General features: G+C 38.5%; 1 protein-coding gene across 2 annotated transcripts in view; it reads right to left on the bottom strand.

Annotated features, from left to right (window-relative positions):
* Positions 1 to 20,464, bottom strand: part of lsamp (limbic system associated membrane protein) — a 687,086-nt gene that overhangs the window by 147,724 nt on the left and 518,898 nt on the right. For both annotated transcript variants that reach the window (XM_074679520.1, XM_074679519.1), the window contains 2 exons: positions 14,031 to 14,175; positions 10,793 to 10,880 (listed from right to left, as the gene is read on the bottom strand). In XM_074679520.1, coding sequence (XP_074535621.1) covers positions 10,793 to 10,880; positions 14,031 to 14,175 — 233 coding nt within the window. The remainder of the gene's footprint in view (positions 1 to 10,792; positions 10,881 to 14,030; positions 14,176 to 20,464) is intronic.

The raw sequence follows: 20,464 nt of genomic DNA, 5'->3' as shown, positions 1-20,464 counted from the left end.
GTTTGGCATCAACCCAGGGTGAGATGACTCTGTATATTTCTCAATCTATTACTGATACATTTAATTTATCTTCTGTAAAGTTCACATGGTACACAACCATTTATCAAAAGACAAAATGTTACTACCCTGCTTGTACAGATGAAAAAGTCAAACAACAGTTTTAAGGAGTAAATATAATTATGTGCAACTGACTGCAATTCTAAAATCTAAGGTCAGTAAATGAAGGAAGGAAACCTGAGCACTTTAAGAACTGAAAACTTTGAGAACTATGATGATGACAAGGGTATACGTCATATTTCTTGTCAAAATATCCCATCACACTTAATAGAAGTAACATTCAACTACATATATATTTAACAAGTCTAGAAAATGCCTTTTGTTGTAAGACATTACAAGCTGAAGAGCTGAAGAAGCCCACTGGTTAAATCAAACTAAGTTGCTTGCTGCTTTTAAAAACATCGACAAATACAGCGAGCACAATCCTTTGGTTAAGTATCTTTAAAAAACATGTGCAAAGGTATAACTTTAAAGAATATTTTTCTTGCTGCAATGGGTAGATTTTTACTCACTTAAAGCAAATCCAGTCCTCTTAATATATTTATAGGGCTGGGCAAAGATTAAAACTTTTAATCGTAATTAATCGCATGATTTCCCTAATTAATCATAATTAATCGCATTGTGAAAGTGCCATAACATATGTCATGCAAACACTAAATCAGTACTTTTTATACAGTAATAGTTAAATCACATATTTAGTGCATATCAAATTTACAAAATGTAAATACAAAATGCAAGCTTATTGCCACTGTCAGGGCATTAAAGTGATGGAACAAGTTGGGTCCTATCACAAGGTTTAGGGCAGAAATTACCCCTACAGCAGTGTTTTTGTGCAGCTGAAGCCCAGAGCGCACACACCAAACACCCCCTCCCTGCTCCTCTGCCGGTTTCCTCTGCACTCAGACGGGGCTATATTTTACTTGACCAAAAACAGAAATAAACGGACTCCCACCGAAAAACTCTGATATCAGTCTGCATTCACGCTTTATTTAGAGAATTTTGCTTTCACACAAAAACACTGCTATATAAGGCTCTAGTTCTCATCGTGTCTCTTCTTCCTGGCAGACTACCTGCCTTTGTTTATATCTGGCACGCCGTGGGCGCGGACTGATACACTAAGCGGCGAGCGCCTTTAAAGGGCAACTCTGTTTTTTTGACACCTGGACCTTTTTTATAGGTGTGTGCATGCTCATATACTCACTCAGACAAACATCGTGCAGCTCGGAGTCCTTCAGAAGTTATTTAGATCCAGCTGATTTTAGCCACACTTAGCGGGGGCCACGACAAGGGAGCTTCAGCGCAGGACATAATCTCTGCAAAATCGCTCATTTCGGCTATATTTTTTCATCCATCACTATCCATCGTTATCACAAACACAGTCCTCTTCTGTTGCCATAGGCGAACACTGTCCACAAGCGCACCACCAGTTTGCATTGAGTCGTGGACGTGCTCCTGTTTGTTGTTCTCGAGCCAGCTCTTCGTCTCTCTCCCTCTGCATCCTTCTTTCATGGAGCTCCTCGTCCGTGTAATCAGGCTCAAACCGGTAAGGACAACCGTCAAACTCGAAGTCGTAGTCTGAAGACGGTAGACGAGCTGACTTTATGATAACACTGGCAATGGATGAAAAAATATAGCCGAAATGCCCCTCTTCTCCATGCTTGTTTTGGTTACTCATCGTGTTTTTCCGCCAATTTCACTTCCGGTCAGCGACAGACATTGACAAAATAAAAGCATGTGAGCAACATGTACTAATGTGCGATAAAATATTTAGCGGCGTTAATAGATTGACGAGTTAACGGGAAATGAACGCATTAACTTGCCCAGCACTATATATTTATAATAAGGTTGAAATAAGATTGATCTCTGGACTTGTTGGGTGAATGTGACTTATATTAAGTCTAATGAGATACACTTTACTGAATACAATTTTAAGACCCATGGAAAAATCACAGGACTTTGTATTACACATTGGTGGATTTTAAGCAGAATATAAGTAGAAATTTAAAATGCAAAAAGGAAGAAACGGAAGCAAGAAAATAAAAAATAGAGAGTGGTTGGCTATTGAAATATACTTCACACTTCATTGCAACAGTGAGTGCATTTTTCCTGATTAGTAAAATCAAAAGCACAGCTAAATAATGCTTATTTCCTTAATATTCTACATGGGCAGACTCTAACCTTTAAAATCTTCACCAACAGCAGCTGCCTTGTACACATTTTTCTGCAGTGTAAATCTGATACTCCTGATCTACATTTGACTACTGAATTTTTACTGTAACTGGTGGGTTTGCTCTAGGCCACTAGCTGTGCCAGGATTGAAATTGTGGGTGGGCCTCCAGAAAACTGGATGGGCCAGTTAAAAAAAGCACAAATGTGAAAAAAGCCTCCTTTTTCTTTGTAGCGGGTTTGAGGACAGTAACTCAGTAGCCAACCTGTGTGACTCTTGTGTGGCTGTCCTCAGCTCAGTGCTGATTAGGCCTACACAGCCAGATAATAACGTTAACCTTAGCCTATCTGTAACTTGCCATGCTGTTGTAAGGGGTTGGGTACGAGAGGACATGATGGAGAGAGGGTGGCCAAGCTGGAAGGTAACTTGTCTGAGGTAATTTTAATTAAAATAGCAAGATTTTCCTGCTTTTTGGGGCATTTTTTCATGAATTTAAATGAAAACAAGCCGCTTTGCTTCACCGTGTTTAAGATTAAGCTAAGTATTTACCCCCATCTGTTTTGGAGCTTGATGCTTGCCCGCAAATGTCATTCATTTGATTGGATGACTTGCTGGTGACCATCAGCCTGAGGGCATGCTGATTGTCTCTCTTCAATCAGAGACAAAGAGAACACACGTGGGAGTACAATCCGCTGATTGGCTGAGAAGCTGTCACTGTGTGGTCAAAATGGGTGGGCCCATGCCTAAAATGGGTGGCCCATGCCTAAAATGGGTGGCCCAATAGTAGTGCCACGAGTGCTCTAGGCTAATGTTAGTCGATTGATGAACGATATTGATACCGATATCAGGGCTCTCCAACAGGTAACTTGCAAGCTACTGGTAGTTTTCAGGTCCTCAATAAGTAGCTCGCAAAGCAAACAGAAAATGTAAAAATAAAGATTAAAAAAGAAAAAAGAAATGAATGAGAAGAGAATATACAAAAAAATTGACACAAAGTCTATCTACTTACTACATCTCTACGTCCATCCAACATTCCTGCACCTACCCCACAAAGATTATTAGCCTGTCATGTTTGTGTTTATGACTCCATTACCTGTCCTACTGGGCAGTAGCTGGTGTGTGGACTCAGTAGCCTGCAGCTATTGGTTGAGAATCAAGTAAGATTGGAATTATTGTTACAAATTTGGATTTTATTTTACTGGTACTACAACTAGTAGTCCATCAACAACAAAAAAAAAAAAAAAAAAAAAAAAAAAAAACAGACTAACGGACAAATTTCAAGATCCTGGACACCAGTATGCAGTTTCAAACATGGTATTAAAGGTAATATTTTGCTAAACTTGTACTTGGCAATAAATAAATACGAGGACTAGAAGTAGCTCGCAACTTGTTTTAGTGTTTGAAAGTAGCGCTCATCCTAAGACCCCTGATTTATATAATAGTAACCACACCACATTTTGTTCGTGTCAGATCAATGCAGAATGTCTTTATCAGTTACTTTTACCTTGAGTTAAAACATGAAGAAGGAATCATAAAATAGAGAAAAAGGTACCATGGGTAAAGCCAATTGTGATTACTGAGCAACAAGTGTTCAATACTACTGACAGACCTGGAGGAACTCATTACATTCATAATGAGCAGACATAGAGAAAGGGGAAATGAATGCACACACATGGACATCGACTCCTTTTCTTATACAATCATCAGCTGCTGTCCCTCTCCATCAAGCTCTTATGGTTCTCTCAGCATGTGATGCATGATTCATCAGATTGACTTTCGATTGACTCGTGTCGTCTGATGATGAGGCCAGTCATCAGAGATGCAGCAGGATAAGAGCTAAATCAGGCCCCTGCTATCTTTGTTACTTATAAGACGGTTACATTAAGTGAACACTGGCTGCTGGGTAGATGAGGTCAGAGTTCAACAAGCTGTAATATTTCTGATTGGAGCCAGCGCTCTGCAGGCAGATTGTTAGTTACATTGTAGGATAAGTGAACCAAAGCTACAGACCAGTGGGATAAGCCTCATAGGATGAGAGGTGAATGAATCTCTTCCAGGCCTCTAGTTTTTTAGAACACATTAGCATGTTATTTGCTGAGTTAACTAAAACACGTCTGCTTTGATTGTAGTTCTAAAATTGTCTGCATAAAAATGTTTGGGTTTGCAAAGAGAAAGCTATTTTTAAACCCCCTTTATTACCAGTCGTTCCTATACATTACTGGTATTATTCAGCAGAACGGTCTGAAAGCCTCACCACAATTTTCCAAATAGACGCACAGAAATAAGTATCCAGTCACTGCAGCACTGAGAATTGTTTTGGCACAACATGTCTTTGTATTGGCTTTGTAGACATTTACATTCTTGTTTCCTTTCAATGTGTTTCTAAAGACCTTTGAAATGATTCTTTTTATGTCTCATTTGAAGCTTTCTGAATTGCTTTATTCCCTAAATGTGCTTCATAAACAAACTTGCCTTTGGATACTTTAACATCTGACTGCAATGCTGCTTACAGTGTCAACGTTCTCATGTACAGCAGGATTATTGTTTGTCATGTTCTACATCTCTGTTTAGTGTAGTAGCACAAGAACATTTGTTGATTTGGACAAATCTCAAAGTGCAGCTGTGGGTGATGAAGATGTCATAATTTTGTGAATACATTCAGCCATAGACCAAAGCCTGATGTCAGATTAGTGACATTAGCTGATGTGGTATAATCAATCTTCAGGAATAGTTAGAAGTTAACTTAAGTCACTGGCGTGGACAAAACTGCTGTTCCAGTACGTATTTAGATATATAGTTGATAGTCAAGCAGATTTCTGCCTCAAACTGGAGGAGTATGAAAGTTCTTTAAAAAAATCTGTTTACTATCCATAATGGTATCTCCTCTAGAATGAATAATAATTTTATTTTATTATTTATTTATCTATTTATTTCAATTACATAAACCTGGACAAAGGGATTGACTGGCTGATTGATCAATGAACAATAGATCAGGAAAAAAGAGAAAAAGAGTCACATTCATGTCAGGAACATGTTCATCTCTTGTTTGTTCTGAAGTGAACAGCATATTTTGAATTTTGCCCCCAAGAGCTCACATTTATCAGCAGAGCTGTCAATAAATCATACTCTAAAAAGGGAGATTTCAGTGTTTTGTTTTGTTTGTTTTTTTGGAAGTTACATGTTACTAGTTATTGAACTAGCTACAGAGGAAGCTTCTCTGTTTAATGGGAAACTGTGGAGGAGCAAGTTTGGCTGAAGTTAAATCTGGAAGGGGCCCTAGTCTGCCATGTAAATGAGTTCATTTTGGGATACTCTGACCCAAGCACTCATCTAAGTGTAGGTTTGGTAAAATTCTTAGTACTTAACTTTGCCACCAGACAGCAGTTTGTTATTATTTTGTTTTTCAGTATTTGAGGATGAAACACAGACATGATCCTCCGCATGCAGCGCACTGATCAGCAGTCTGCTGGCTTCAAAGAGACAAAAATATGACCAAGCCACATAAGACATAAAAAATCTTTCAGCAGGCTCACACAGCTGACTGGAGAGCAGGAGAGATCCAAAGTTACATGGTGGTGGAGGTGAGGTGTGTCAACTGTATCCCTGGACCTTTACAAATCAAAATGTACCAGCAGTTATCTCTGTGATGCTCACCATACCAAACACTGGTTTGTCACTGACATTCTTAATACTCAGGGGTTAAATTGGAGAGCTAGAAAAACTAAAGGGCAGTGCATCTTTAAAGTCAGTGCTTTTTACTGTTTGTTTTTTGCATCATGACACAGCCTGAGAAGGGGGAGACTGAGCTGACACAACACACTCTGCAGACACGACTGTGTTCAATAGTTGTCTTCAGTATTTAGTACCTAATGTTATGAAAAACTGAGAAAGAAAACTGTCAAAATTCACAATTTATCACTTACATCATGAATCTGATTAGCTGATTGGTTGGCTGCATGCAGGAGAGCATGTCTGTTGTGCTTCTGCAAACCGTGCAAGAACAGGTTTTCTCAATGTAACATTGTGGGGACAATCATTGTGTCCATCTTCCCTTAAAGTCTGTGGTGCAAATGTTGCCTGTAGAGGTTGGTATTTGTGTTTTCCAGTGACTGGCTTAATGGAGAATTGCTCAAAAGTACACAAGAGGGGAGAAAAGTGAAAAAAAGATAACAACTGTCACTGATGAACATTGCACAAGGCCAGATGTCCCTTTTCTGAATCTTTTCCCCGATAAGTGGATCTCAAAAAAGCTTTTTCTCAAGCACATGTCAAAATACATCAAGGAACAAGCTTTCCTTTTTGTAATATGTCAAATGTTTTTTTCACATTTGGGGGAAAGTAGTCCTGCCATGTGTCCTGTAAGGAATGAACGGTATCGTTAATGACAGCCAGAAAGTCTAAATGGACCACAGACAGGATTTTTAAGTGTGGATATCAGTATGAAAGCACGGCTGTTCCCCCTCTCTGGGATTGCTGTCAGACAGAGTGTCTACAGAGCATACTTTTTAATAGCTTGATCAAATGCTGGAGTATGTAACTTGAACTTTCTGCAAACTCTAAAAATCCCATCAATGCAACACAGTCGCAATTTTAATGTGGTGATGTTTGGTTCAAGTTTAAAGGAGGTAAAGGGTATGTTATTATAGAAAACCTCTGCATTTTTAAATTTCTCTGATTAAAAGAAAAAAAAAAAGGTGCAGTACTGTTTTTTAAGACTTTGTGAATCATGAAACAAGACTGAAAAAGTCTCCCCATTAGAAAATTGGACTATAAAGGCATGCACACACACTTACTAAATTTTGACAGTCTTTGAAAAACATCAGAGGTAAGCTTTTAAATCAGAATAAGACTCTCCTGGACTTGCTTTCAGCTTCTATCTCTGCCTTTAAAAGTAACATTGGATGTGATTTGTGAGGAAAAAACAGCCTCATATTCATGTCCTGTGTAGTGACCCTGCTGCCTGTCCTGCGAGTTCACCACTTCTTCTTCCACCACAAATGTACTTTGTCTGATCATTTGTTTTCCAATTACACCTCTGTCCCTGCTTGCAGAAAATTGTCAGCTTTGGTTATATGAACCCACTCTTGGGTTTCGAACCAGGGGCAGTGTTTCATGTTGAGACCATTTTCATACCCATTAAAAGATGAAGGCTGGGTGAATTATTATCCCCCAGAGTTGATTGGGTTTTCTTAAGTTGTTTTCATCTTCAGCCTGTGTTGGTGCAAGATAGCCAGAAAAAATACAGTCTTATCTTTTCTTAGTGAAAGACTTAAACCTATATAAAAAAGCAAAAAAAAAGGTCTCAACATAGAAGAAGGAAAAGACTAAATAAAACAAGAGTGAAGCCAGAGTTGGACGTAGAGTTGCTCTTATATAACTTTTGTTATTCATTTATATTTTACATCAGCACTTTCCTCACATCTACGTCCAATATTTGGCCTCAGTTCTGAAGTAAAAATAAACTTCACAGCATCCGTCCACACTAACACACTCGCAGTAATTGCCAGAAAGCTACGCCTTCATCGTTGCACTGCAATTTCGATGAAAGATGACGAACCCGCACCTCAAGGAAAAGATTACGCCCACGTGGAGGGGAAATACAACAGATGAGCATTACAATGGTGGGGAAACTGAATGGGACTTTGAGGGGCTGAGCAGAGGACAAAACAGCAAGGCAAGAATGCAACAGAATCAATGCTTGGCTATAACTGTCGCATTAGCCGTGATAAACGAGGCCGCCAACAGAAACTCTGGAAGTCAACGCAGGACATTGCAATGATCAAACACTGAATCATCCCACACAATAGATTCGAGGAAGGGGCCGCTATGCAGCAATGGATCCAAGCAGAGTAGATTCATTTCATATATTGACCTTTTAAAGTGCTATGAATGGGTGATATCTTCAGTTCATAGCTGAATGAGAAGTTCTTCAGTGGGCTGTTCTGTGGGGGAAATTACTCTGTGGTGATTTCCCTCTGGTGACGGCTTATAGAATTATCTGGGGTCAGCTATAACACCAGACACAGTAAGGGCCACAGTAAACCAAAACAGCCTCTTATTGATCAGTCTGTTATAATGTATTGAGTGGTAATGTAAGAATTAGAACCATACTTGTACATGACTCCATGTCCTGGGTCATGCATTAATGTACAGATAACTAGTGCAGCATTTCCAGCAGAAAGAGAAGCACACTACAACAAACAGCTTCTCACCAGTCAAACAAATAACTGCAGGGGACCTATTTTTGAGCACTCAGATGTTTCACTTGGCCCGTCAGGCAGCTTATTTCTGACAGGTTAACGACACATGCTGTCAGCTGTGTGGGTCTTTGGAAAAAAATAACAATGCAGAGACTTTGCAACAGCATTTTGATGGATAATGAAAGCTCTTTTTAGCTTTGGTGTTAAGCCCTTTTTGAACAGCTTTTTAATGTTCTCAAGAAGTTACTACCAATTCAACAATGTTTTAGTTTTAAGAAGATCTAAAAAAACCTTTACATCTGTAAAAACAGGGTACTGAATGAGTTTCCAGGCTTTATGTTGGAAGTAGATTGACATGATCTACATATCAAAACTCTTTCTTTAACTGATGCCCTTAAACAAAAAAAAACCCTCACTGGAGCTTCTGTCTAAAATGCTTCACACTAACTACCACCTCTATAAAATCCCAATTTCCCATAAAGCTTCTGATAGGCCAGCTTTCCAGAAGCCTCTTCTACTGTTGCCATTCACCTGACTGCTCAGTATTATTAAACAAACCAGTGTCTCTACCTTAAAGTTATCAAATGATGAAATTATTGTTGTAGGTTTTGGACTCCAAGTCTAATCTGGAAACTTAGGAAACAAAACGATATCAACAGCTAAGAATGAAGCAGTACGTTAGTTAAACTTTAATTACCTCTGCCAGGGAGGTCATGTTTTTTTGGGAGAGTTTGCCTGTCTGTCAAAAAGTAATGAACAGATCTTGGTGAAATTTTCAGGAAATGTTCAACATGGGATAAAAAATTACTGCTTAAATTTTGGAAATGATCCATATCATTGTCTAGATCCAGGATTTTTTCAAAGGATTCTTTATCATTGTGAGATAGGGCCGTTTTCACCATACGTGTAGTATATTACTCCACCATAAATGGTTGCATTGCTTTGCAAAACAATACAAGACAAGGTCACTATAATTTCTGAGAGATGTAAAAGTAGGATCCAGATCTTGCCAATATTCTGGAAACTAAGATCCAGTATATGAAATATGCTTTGGGGCATCATAATTTTCAACACTGTCAGGAAACAAATTATTGTACAAACCTGCAACTAACACCAAATTGTAGCAGACAGTCTGCTGAAAGGGAGTATAACATTAAAGTAGGACTAAAGTGTTGGTGTCAATCACAACATGCTTGGTGGAGGTCTGTGCACTCTGAGTGCTTTTCTCGTTTTCATATTTGATCTTAGTGTAAGAGAAGTATTGACATCCAACATTAAACTTATATTTTTTTTAAATATGTAAAATTATAACACTACTGTATTAGCTGAATAAATGAAGACATGGTCTGCATTTCTGTAAAATGATTCATTTTGTTTAAGGTTAGGGATTTGCTATTACATATTTTTTAACTGATGTAGAGAGTAAACAAAGAGCATGACAAAAAGGGGGTAATCTTTATAAATAGTTAATATATAATACTCCTCTAGGCTTTATTGTTCTGATAGATAGTTAGCTGAAGTTAGAAAATGTATAGGCTCCTTTTACGAAATAAATAGATTCTAATCATCAATGTCAAGTGACATAAGACAAGTACACAGAAAAATCTAGATCTTATTTTTCATGAAGTTATCAAAGGAATAGTTGATGACAAAGAGTGACTGATGGTGAAAACTGACCCTGACTGTACATTTAGTTTTACATCTTTCTGTCAAGCTTCTCTGTGCAAGAAAACTGACAACGCTTTAGCATTTCTCTCATCTTTTCTTAGAGGCTACAACCTTAAAACCCCAAAGATAACTTATAGCAGGCAGTTCTGAAGGGACAAAAGAGAAAAGCTTGGAAAAATTTCCTCCCTAGACCTTGGACCAAGTAGTACAGCACACACACTCTTTCTCTGTTCATGATTATCTCTTGTGCACAACTTCCCCGCTGCCTCCATTCAGAAGAAATAACTTCCTCTCCTTTGAAATGGAAAACTCCTGCTGAAGGCTTTTCAAGGGCTTGTGTTATTCATTCAAACCTGAACAAGAAATTCTGTTGCTGCAGGTGGGCGTAGGTGATATATGCTGTAGCGTATCCAACAATGCATATTCATATATTTTCATGTAGATACCTCAGAGGGTCGTTTCTACTTTTGAGAATAGGGCAGCTCTGACACTTTAATCTGCTGCTTGTGTCGTCAGATGATAGAAATGCTTTATCTCTAAGTTTAAGGCTTAAAGGGGGTATTTATGATTGAAGAGTGGAAGCTTCTGTCACACATGAATATTTTTCAGTGTTGTTTAAAAAAAGGTTTCCGGCTGATATGGAAAACCACTGTAATACAATCTCACAGTTACTGCTGGTGATCAAGTGTGTACCACTTACCTTGTACGATGAGGTAGACCTGTGAGGTCTTGGGCTGCTGCTTCGTCTGTATGGAGCAGGTGTATGACCCCTCATCGTACACATCCACCTACACAAAATAAAGAGAAAAGTACGGTTACTTAAAGCACCATACTTGAACTTTAATGTAGTTACCTTTAGCTTTTTATTCTTGTCAACTTATAGTTTAAAGAATATCTTTCCCTCTACACTTAAAAAAGAGCTCCTTGACTCAGTCTTTTTCTGCCTGAAAAGATGAGTTTACTTGATGTACCAGCGAAAGTTTCCCGGCTCATTAAATTTAGCTTCACAGAAAAATGATCGGGATTCAAACAGACCTCCAAGCATGTCTTGTTTGATTGTTGAAACCCACCAGAGACCCTATTTTTCCCCAATTTAATTAGTTGAATTCCAGTTACAAACGTTACCCCAGACTTGTGTATTTACAAAGCATCTTGGAAGGCACAACAGCCCCCATATCTGCAGAAATGTGAGGCTTTGTTTTGTAGCTGTCAAATGCAAACAATGGAATAAAATCTAAATAAATAAACATACAATATGAAACCCAGAAACCCTGATGCTAATTAATGTCTGCAGTCATTGTGAGATAAGATATACTTTATTAATCCCTGTGGGGACAATTCAGTATTTTTAGTCTGTATTTTAGATCACGGTACACACACATGCACAAACAGGACTTAACATTAATGTTTTGTAACATATTCTCCATTGATAAACTACTCACACCTGGACCCATATTTGACAGAAAAACAAGGTTTGATATTCTTTTAAGTTACCAGCATTAAAAGCTGCATATGTAATGTCACTGCTGACTAATACTATGCAGTTACAGTTTTCTGTGTGTGATAATCTGACTGTGAAGTACATATCCCCCCCTGCATTACTCTCTCTTCCTACTCTACTTTGTTTACAGTGTTTTTTTGGTACTCTAGAGTTTTTCTTTATATATATATATATATATATATATATATATATATATATATATATATATATATATATATATATATATATATATATATATATATATATATATATATATTCTTCATTGTAACTGTTTCATATTCTTTATTTAAAGTGTTTATATTCTCTATTTTTAAACTTTTTATATTCCCTATTTGAATCTTTTATGTGTATCTTTATATACTTTATATATTTTGTCTTCCAATCTGAGAGAGCCCCGTACCAGATTTCCAATGTGTCTGGACTGACGGTCCATTTACAAAGAGCAAATAAAAAACCTTGAATCCTTGAATACAGAGTGTCTGTCTGTCAGTATTTTTAATTTCATATAGTTGTTGGGAAACCATTATCATTAGTTATATATTTCATCAATTTTCATTATCAGAACTTGCAGTCCATTGCTGACACCATTTTTTTTTCTTTATTCTTTTTTTTTTTTTTTGGAAAAGTCTGTTGTCTTTGTTAAATGAAGTGTTTTGCTGACTTCAGATTCTAAATGAACTACAGTCTCTTCCAGCCTTGATCTTTGAGTTCATTGGAGCCACTTGTGGGATTTGAGATAACTAGTTCTTACATCAGAACTCCTTCACTGAGTAAACTCACTGTGCTCTGGTGTTCCTAACTTGTGTTTAAAGGATTTTTCAAAGTGCCAAATTTCAACTTCAACTTCCTTTTAACTGAAATTTAAATTCTGAAAAAAATGTCCAATACGACACAGTCTGATGAAGAGTGCGGCTACATCTAACACAAGCAGACCTAGCCAACCGGCCTGCAACTTCATTATATATTTTTCCTAGATCAAATAATGCAAAACAACACTGCATTATGAAATCCCAACCTTCATCTGAGTTTGTTTATATCAGGGTTGTACAGCATAATTGCAATTCGGCTAAAACAGTTAGCCATTAATTTGAGCTACAATCACAGGTTGTGGCAGGTGGATTGTTTCAGATCAACTAGGGGTGCACCGATCACAGTTTTCTGGCCGATCACCAATCTTTAAAAAGCCTGACCTGCTGATACCGATTTGGGCTCATTTTTTTTTTACAACTGACAGCATATACCTTCAATGTTCCAATCTTATTTTATTGAAAATCATTGAACAATACCTGTGAAACAATAGTTTATGTTTAACTTAAAAAAAACAAAGTGTCCTGAGCTTTAGGTTTCAGAGCAAAACACAACAATGGCTGGCTTTCAGACCTTCCCTGAGGTATATAAGGTTAGTTTTACATGTAAGGATACGTTGATCACCGATTCCCCAAAATGAAGGGAATCGGCACCGATCAATCGGCCAACTGATTGATCGGTGCATGTCTAAGATCAACACTAATAAAATTATTTGCAATTTATGATTGTTACTATTCTGGCACAGGCTAGCAAGGATGAAAACTTTAAGCTGTTATATCAAATGCATATGTACCCACATTCACATGGCATTTAAGGTATGATGTATACTACAATACTGAATAGGTGATTGTGTAAATTCATATCCTGACAGGGTGAGCATGACATCACCGTTATATGGAGTAAATTATTACACTTTGGCTGTCTCCATCAGTTTTTCCTATGACTAGAAACAAGAACTTTGCAGTGCCCCAGCTTTGACATCCAAAAAAAGTAAAAAAAAAAAAGAAAAAAAAAAAAAGCGTTTGTGATCCGATTGCAATACTCTATCATTAAAAAAAAGCCGAACTAGCAGCTACTGGGAAGTTAAACTACTAGAGCTACGTTCATGGTTACACCAAACCAGAAATTATTTGGAAATCAGGCTTTAAGAGCAGAAAAAAGCTTTTTCAATGAAAGTCAAAAAGACACTGGGGGGACACTTGATGGAAAATAGCTGCAAAGCTACGCCAAAAGCCATGCAACCTGATAAAGCTGAGTGAGCTCAGATTCCTTTAAATGCTTCCTTTCTTCTCATACTGTCATTTGATTTAGTTCATGGTTGGAAAAGCACAAAAAATGTTAAATCAAGAGTTCAGTATGAAGTGAGACAGTCACTCAGACTGAACCTGCTGCATCAGTGTGAGGAGAAATATTCATTGCACAGCTCTGGCTCTCAGCAGAATGCATTAAGCTAAAGTCTGGACTTTATTTTGGTTATGTTTTTATTTTTTTATTTTTTTCAAAATCCAACCCTGAAACATAATAAAAATATCTGTTTGATCTCTGTTTATAACAGTCAACCAAACCTCTGAGTTCAGTCAAGTTCATAAGGCTGTGATGCAGCTCAGTCACGTCCCTGAGTGGTTATTACCTTTTGTATGCGCAGGCTGTACTCCAGCTGTCCTTTAGTGACCAGATCTACTCTTGGGTCCAGGGACCACTTGTCCTGCCCGGCAAAGATGATGTTGGATCGATTGAGCCAGGCCACCTTGGACACTTTGTCATCAACATAACACCTGCAGACACAAGAGGAGGAAACTGAGTCAGTCGTGACAAGAATGAATAAAAAATACACTTTGGTTTCTAGAAGGAAATGTGATGAAAACACAAGCCAAGCTTTTATTTAAACTTATTAGGAGGAGGAAATGTGGACTTTTGTAGATAGGAAACAAACAAATAACAGCAATTATGCAAGACCAGAGTGGGTGGGCTGTGTGAGACTCAAGCTTTTAAAGTCAGGGTTTCAAAAACATCTGCTGAGGCAGTCAGTCCAGCTGGGAGTATTGCAACACATTCCAGTGGTGTTGTGTTTGATACCGCTGACCAGCAAGGATATAGCAAAATGAGATAACCTAATGAGAAAATTCAATACTCCACTCATTGGGAGGTCTCACAGAAATAAACAAAACAAACCTAAGGAGCGTTTCTTTTTTACCTGTCCGCTATTCCTCCTTCAACACTTTTCCTCCCACACATTTACTCTCATTGATTCCCTTTAACTCTCTTCCTTTTCACTCTGCTTGTTTAATTCTGCCTCACTCTGACTCTGATATATACGTCTCCTTCAGCAGCGAGCCTGTTCCTTCGCATGAGAGAGGACACCTAGATCCTCTTGTTTACTTGTTGTTGTTCGCTGTCAGAACATTGCGCTGAGTCGGTTCCAGCTGAGACATCTCGCACAGGGAGGATAGGAGCGTGAGCCTGATGAATAAATGTAAATGTGGGAAGACGACAGAATCACTGAAAATTGATATCAGCTGTAATGCGAGCCGCCAGAAGATGCGCCTCTCATGTAAATCCCAGCCTCTCACAGAACCTCAGCTGGGCTCACTGCTTTGCAGTTTGTTCAGGTACAGGACAGTAAATTAGCAAGGCAGTGGAGTGCGGCTATCTTTGGCAGGTGACCCCAGGTGATGCACAAAAGTGGTGGTGCAGTCACCTCAGCCTGTTACCCAGTGGGAGCTGGATGTCAGGTTTGTTGAAGGCTTGCACTCGCAGCTTGAAATCCTGTTGATACTTTTTCCTCTTTGTGCAGAAGAAAAATAAACTCACTGTGTTTACAGACTTGCTGGACATCTACCCTCTATTTTCTTTACTCTGGGGTGTGCAGGTTTATCACTCTTTTTTTTTTCATTCCTGCAGACCCTTTTGACGAGTACTCTTGCTACTATGGAGACACTTTCCCTTAATCATGCAGAGCGGCGTGATAAAGTCCTTCCTATGAGGACTAAAGAACTGCACCCAAGGGAACATCTGCAGCACTAAATGTGGTCTCACAAATCAAATATAGATCACATTATGACTCATAGTAAGGATAAGCTGTGAGCTTTAACCTTTGCAAATCATCTTTGATTTATTGTGTCAATGTGGTGAGTAATACATGCAAGCTACGTGTGTGAATGGTCAGTTTGACTTTAAATCAGTTAAGAGTGCTGCACTGTTCGACAGTGTGGTTGTAAAAGAGAGACGGTGCTTAAGTTAATCAGGCACAATATGCCAGCCTTTGACATCCATTCATACATTATTTAACACAGTAATTCTCCAGTATTGAGTGGCTGATGTAAGCAGGATTTTTCTTCAATGTGGTTTTAAATGCTTGTTTTCTTTGTTATAAGAGGGATCACATGTGTTCATGGCTGTGTTGTGTTAGGCTGACTAGGTCTGACTACAGACCTAAAATATCTCTTTCATACAGTTACAAACTCACTGCTCCTGTTACTAGCTTTGGTGGGTAATCATTGTTGGTGTTGTGATTTAATTTATCACAAAGGTATTTGCTTATATGACTGTGTGCTATATTTAAATGGGTGGGGAGTGGGCTGGGGAGTGGTCAGGCTGGGAGAGCTTTTGTACTGTTTTTTGTTGCTTTTGTTTCCTTCTTTTCTTATTTTTAATGTTTCCTTCTCTTTTCAATTTAGAATTGTATTTTTCTCATATTCTGTAAGGTTTTTTGTTTTGTTTCTTTTATTTGTTGTTTTGTCAAATCTGTCTCAGTTGTCCTGTTGTGTGCCTGCCTTTATGCAGGGCTTGACATTGACGTTTTTTTGCTCAACAGCCACTGTGGCTAGTGGTTTCCCAGAGTTACTAGCCACTCAGCATTTTCACTAGCCACAATTTTGTTGTTGGATAATTATGTTAAATATGATTAAATCAGTAATAAACTAAGTACCATACTTTCTGGACTATAAGTCAGAAGTATAATCATACTTTTTTTTTTTTTTAAGTCGTATCAGTCAAAAAAATGTGTCATGAAGAGGAAAACAACATATATAAGTCAAACTGGACAATAAGTTTCATTTATTTAGAATGATTTGGGTTGTTAACAGTATTTCTAGAGTGAACTTTTTACACATAACTTTGATAAATGTTTGTATATTAGGAGCTTTAGATATTGTTCCTTAAGCTCCTCATATCTGTGACCAGTTTCTCTGCGCTCCTCCCCTCCTCCCCTCTGCATCTCTAGGTGAGTGTTGCTTGTGAGATCAGTGCAGTGTGACTTTAAATGAGCTCCATAAGGTAAATGTCTTCACTTTTAGAAAGTTACTGGACTTTTGGTGCTAGTTTGTGACTTAAACCCCAGAATCTGTTTGCAATAGAGAGCGAAAAAGACGCGAGCAAACTTTTAAATCACGTTATCAGGCGCTAAACACCAGGGGCTGTCATGGTGTCCGACGGAGGCTGGAGAGAAGCGCGTCTGGATGCCCTCAGTAGTTATGTCAGCAGAAGACTTCACAAATACACAAATGAGCTAGCACTGTGTGCAGGCAGTGTTCATGGGAGTTGTGATGTCGATGTCTCATACTGCAATGGGTTTGGTGTTTCAGATCCATTTCAGAAAACTACAATTAAATAATTCAACCCGCCACAGTGGCTAGTAGGAGTGATGGTGTTACCTGCCACAGCTGAAATTCACCCGCATTTGGCGGGTTGGCAGATGTTAATGCCAAGCCCTTACAAAAAAGGAAACATGTTTTTTGGTCAAGCCCTACTTGTATGTATCTTTGTTTGGGACCCCCTTGTAAACAAGACAATTCATCTCAAGGGGCTTTCCCGTCAACAAATAAACGTTATAAAATGCTTGTTTTCTTTGTTGTAAGTGGGATCACATATGTTCATGACTGCTGTGTTAGGCTGTTTAAGTCCGACTGTTAACAAAAGAAGAAGATGTGAACACAGAAACTATGGGCTGAGAAAAGAAAAGGTTATGCCTCTAAAAGTGCACAAAAACTGGTGCAAACCTTCTTCAGAATTAAAATCAGAATCAGAAAGACTTTATTGATCCCTTAGGGGATATTGTTTTTTTGTTACAGCTACCCATTCAAAAAGTGTTGGAAATATAGAAGTGCAAAATATAAAATATAAGTTATGAGAAAGCACAAAATATAAGCATAAGTGTCACGTAAAATTGAATATAAGTATGACATATAAGTATATACATTTACTAAAAATATGGTAAAAATAATACTGACATTAATTATGGGTATTGCACATTTTTGCTTAAAGCAATGAGTCGAGTGAAAACCTTAAGAGTGTAAAGAGTGTGGAGTTGTACAGCCTGATGGCCACAGGTAGGAATGATTTCCTCTGGCACTCAGTGGTGCACAAAGGTAGAATCAGTGTCTAACTGAAAGTACTTCTGTAGCTGACCAGCACGTCATGGAGTGGGTAGGACACATTGTCAAAGATGATATGCTACTTGGACTCTGACACCTCTGTCAGGGAGTCCAGCTTCACTACAACGTCCCTGGCTTTGCGTATGAGTCTGTTTTGTCTGTTGGCGTCAGCTACCTTCAGCCTGTTGAGGGTTCCAATGTTTAGCTCCACCATTCTCTTAAATGTAACAACAGCTGAGGTAGTTTATTAAGGTTACCGAGTTAATAGTTAAAATGAATTAAGTTCAAACTGTGAGCATGAGGCATTTCTCTGATTGTGTTTTTTTTTTTTTTTTTTGGCTTTGGTGTCTGTATTGAGAGGACAGTGGATAAAGTGTGGGGGAGAGAGCATGCAGCGAAGAGCCACAGGTCTAGAGATGAACCCACTCTGCCCACTCAGCCTCTGTGGGATGTGCAGTCGAGCCACATTATTTAAGCAGTCAATTTAACCAACCAAAATCATTTCCCAATCATTATTCAGTATACACTTTTGACACCTTATCATAGCAGAGGACCCCTTCACTCAGGGTCATACTCATCCTGTTCATTCTGCATTTTACCGTACAGCAATGAAAAACCATATCCAGAGTCTACAGGAACAGAGTCTTTACTTCATCCCGTTATCGTGTAGGGATGTATCAGTCTTGCAAATATTTCAGCTACAGTGGAGCAGAGTGGAGGGAGAGCCCTTCTTCCCTGCATCCTTTGCTCTCAGCTGGCTACTTCAGATCAGTATAACGGCAGACATTGGTGCCAGTGGTGAAGGAGAACAAGGAGACAATCTCAAAAGCTTGTACAAAGCAGCAACAGCTTGTAAATATGATGTTTGGAAGCATTTCTGTTTGCCAAAGTCAAGAAATGTGAAGAGGAACAAACACAACAAATGGACTTTGGAAGACAAGAAATGTGGTGAGCTACTTCTGACCCTGGTGACTTATCACCATGAAAAGATTTGAGAAGATACAACAGTGAGCCAGGCCAATAGACTTGAATTAAACATCTATAGCTGCACTTCCCAAAATTGGCGTATGAGCTCAAGAGATCACAAGATCTATTGCTGAATGACAGTTGTAGACCAAAGACCTACAGCCATTTTCTTTGGTCAACATGAAAGGATTCAGGTCAGCAAACACACTAGAGTCAAGGCACACACACTCCCATCACAGCGCTCTACAAGGAGACAAAGGCTAAAGTTACACAGAGCCTGAAGCACGCAGTCGACACACTCAGCAGAGATGGATCGATTTTACGAGCTGTTCAGAGCCATAGAAAGGACAAGTTTTTCTCCAAGTTTTTATCTCTTTATGAAAAAAAATGTCGGAGGCAGACTTATTGGAATACATATAACTGCATTGTGGGATTTTGGTATCATTCCTTGCAGATATTTTATTTGTTTTCTAACTTACAAACTGTAAAACTGATGAACTAGCCTTGAAATGTCTCTATTCATTGCTGAGGATGGATGATTGTTGCACTGCTGAGCTTGTATATTTTGTGTCCTGCTATCACTTATTTCATTCATGTCTTTAATTGATCTTAGCATCCTTTTTCAGACATGCCGCTGTGCGTACCTCTACTTTCATCCTGACCGAGCTGTCACCTAAATACTACGCTGGGATCGAAGCTGATCTGTTATAAAAAGGTTGCCTCCTCTGTGTGTCAAAGCTCACATGTTGTGACTCCTGTAATGTTGTATATCAGAGAAAGATAAAGACACACACTGACAGCTTCTAAGTGTTTGCAGTGAGGCAATAAACCGCCCTGTCTCACTGAACAGTTGCACGTTGTTTGCCTGAGCTTGCTTCCTGTGCTCTGTTATTACCTGTTATTGTCTACTGAAGTAAACAGAAGTAGAGGTGCAAGAGGAGCAGGAAAGTAAGAGCTGGCAAAGTTGCAGACAGAATAAGCACTCATTCTTCTTTTTAAATCTATCATGATCTTAGATTTTATCACAGGATCTATGCTAAACTGTTCAAGGAAAGTCATACAAACAGAGTCTATAGTAGGAGTTTCAATTATCTGTTCTGAGTCAACCAGCAGTTCAGGATTCCTAGAATGTTATTGTAACTCATCTAGCTGTTAACAGACATTCACCACACCATCTTCTTTCTGTAAATAAAAGCCTTTCAGCTCCTTGAGTGCATTAGAGATCAGATGAAATGTGTTTGGAAAACAGAGCCGCCATGATGATTCGATTCAGCGCAGAAAATTACAAAGGAAAATGCACTTTCAGAGAGCTCAGCAGAAATGTGGGTGACAAAAACAGCTGAAAGATTGAAATTATGAAAGGAAAACTACATTTTCCACCCAAGACATGAGATTACATCCTTGAAAAACACACAGTCTGTTCTGTTTTTTACCAAATATGATTCAATTGTTTTGGGTGAATGTAACAAACTGAGAAGCAGTAAAAAAAAAAAAAAAAAAAAAAAAAAAAAAAAATCACATAAATGGCATCTAGTTACTTGGATGACTGCAAACCATATACACACACACACAGACGTCTCTATTGGAAAGCTTTCCAAGCCTGTGGTGTTCACTGTCTAGTGAAAGGACAGGATGATATGCAGACTACAGGAGTTTGCACTTAGCACAAGATGTCTTGCTCATCGGCTAGTAAACTCCACGCTTATGAAGTAAAGGACAAAGAAAC

This window comes from Halichoeres trimaculatus, unplaced genomic scaffold (genome assembly GCF_033239565.1).
Source record: "Halichoeres trimaculatus isolate MK-OKI-2021-1 unplaced genomic scaffold, fHalTri1.1 fHalTri1_scaffold_9, whole genome shotgun sequence".
NCBI lineage: Eukaryota > Metazoa > Chordata > Actinopteri > Labriformes > Labridae > Halichoeres > Halichoeres trimaculatus.
The sequence above is the reverse complement of the archived record's forward strand: the minus strand, read 5'-3'. Positions and strand labels throughout refer to the sequence as shown.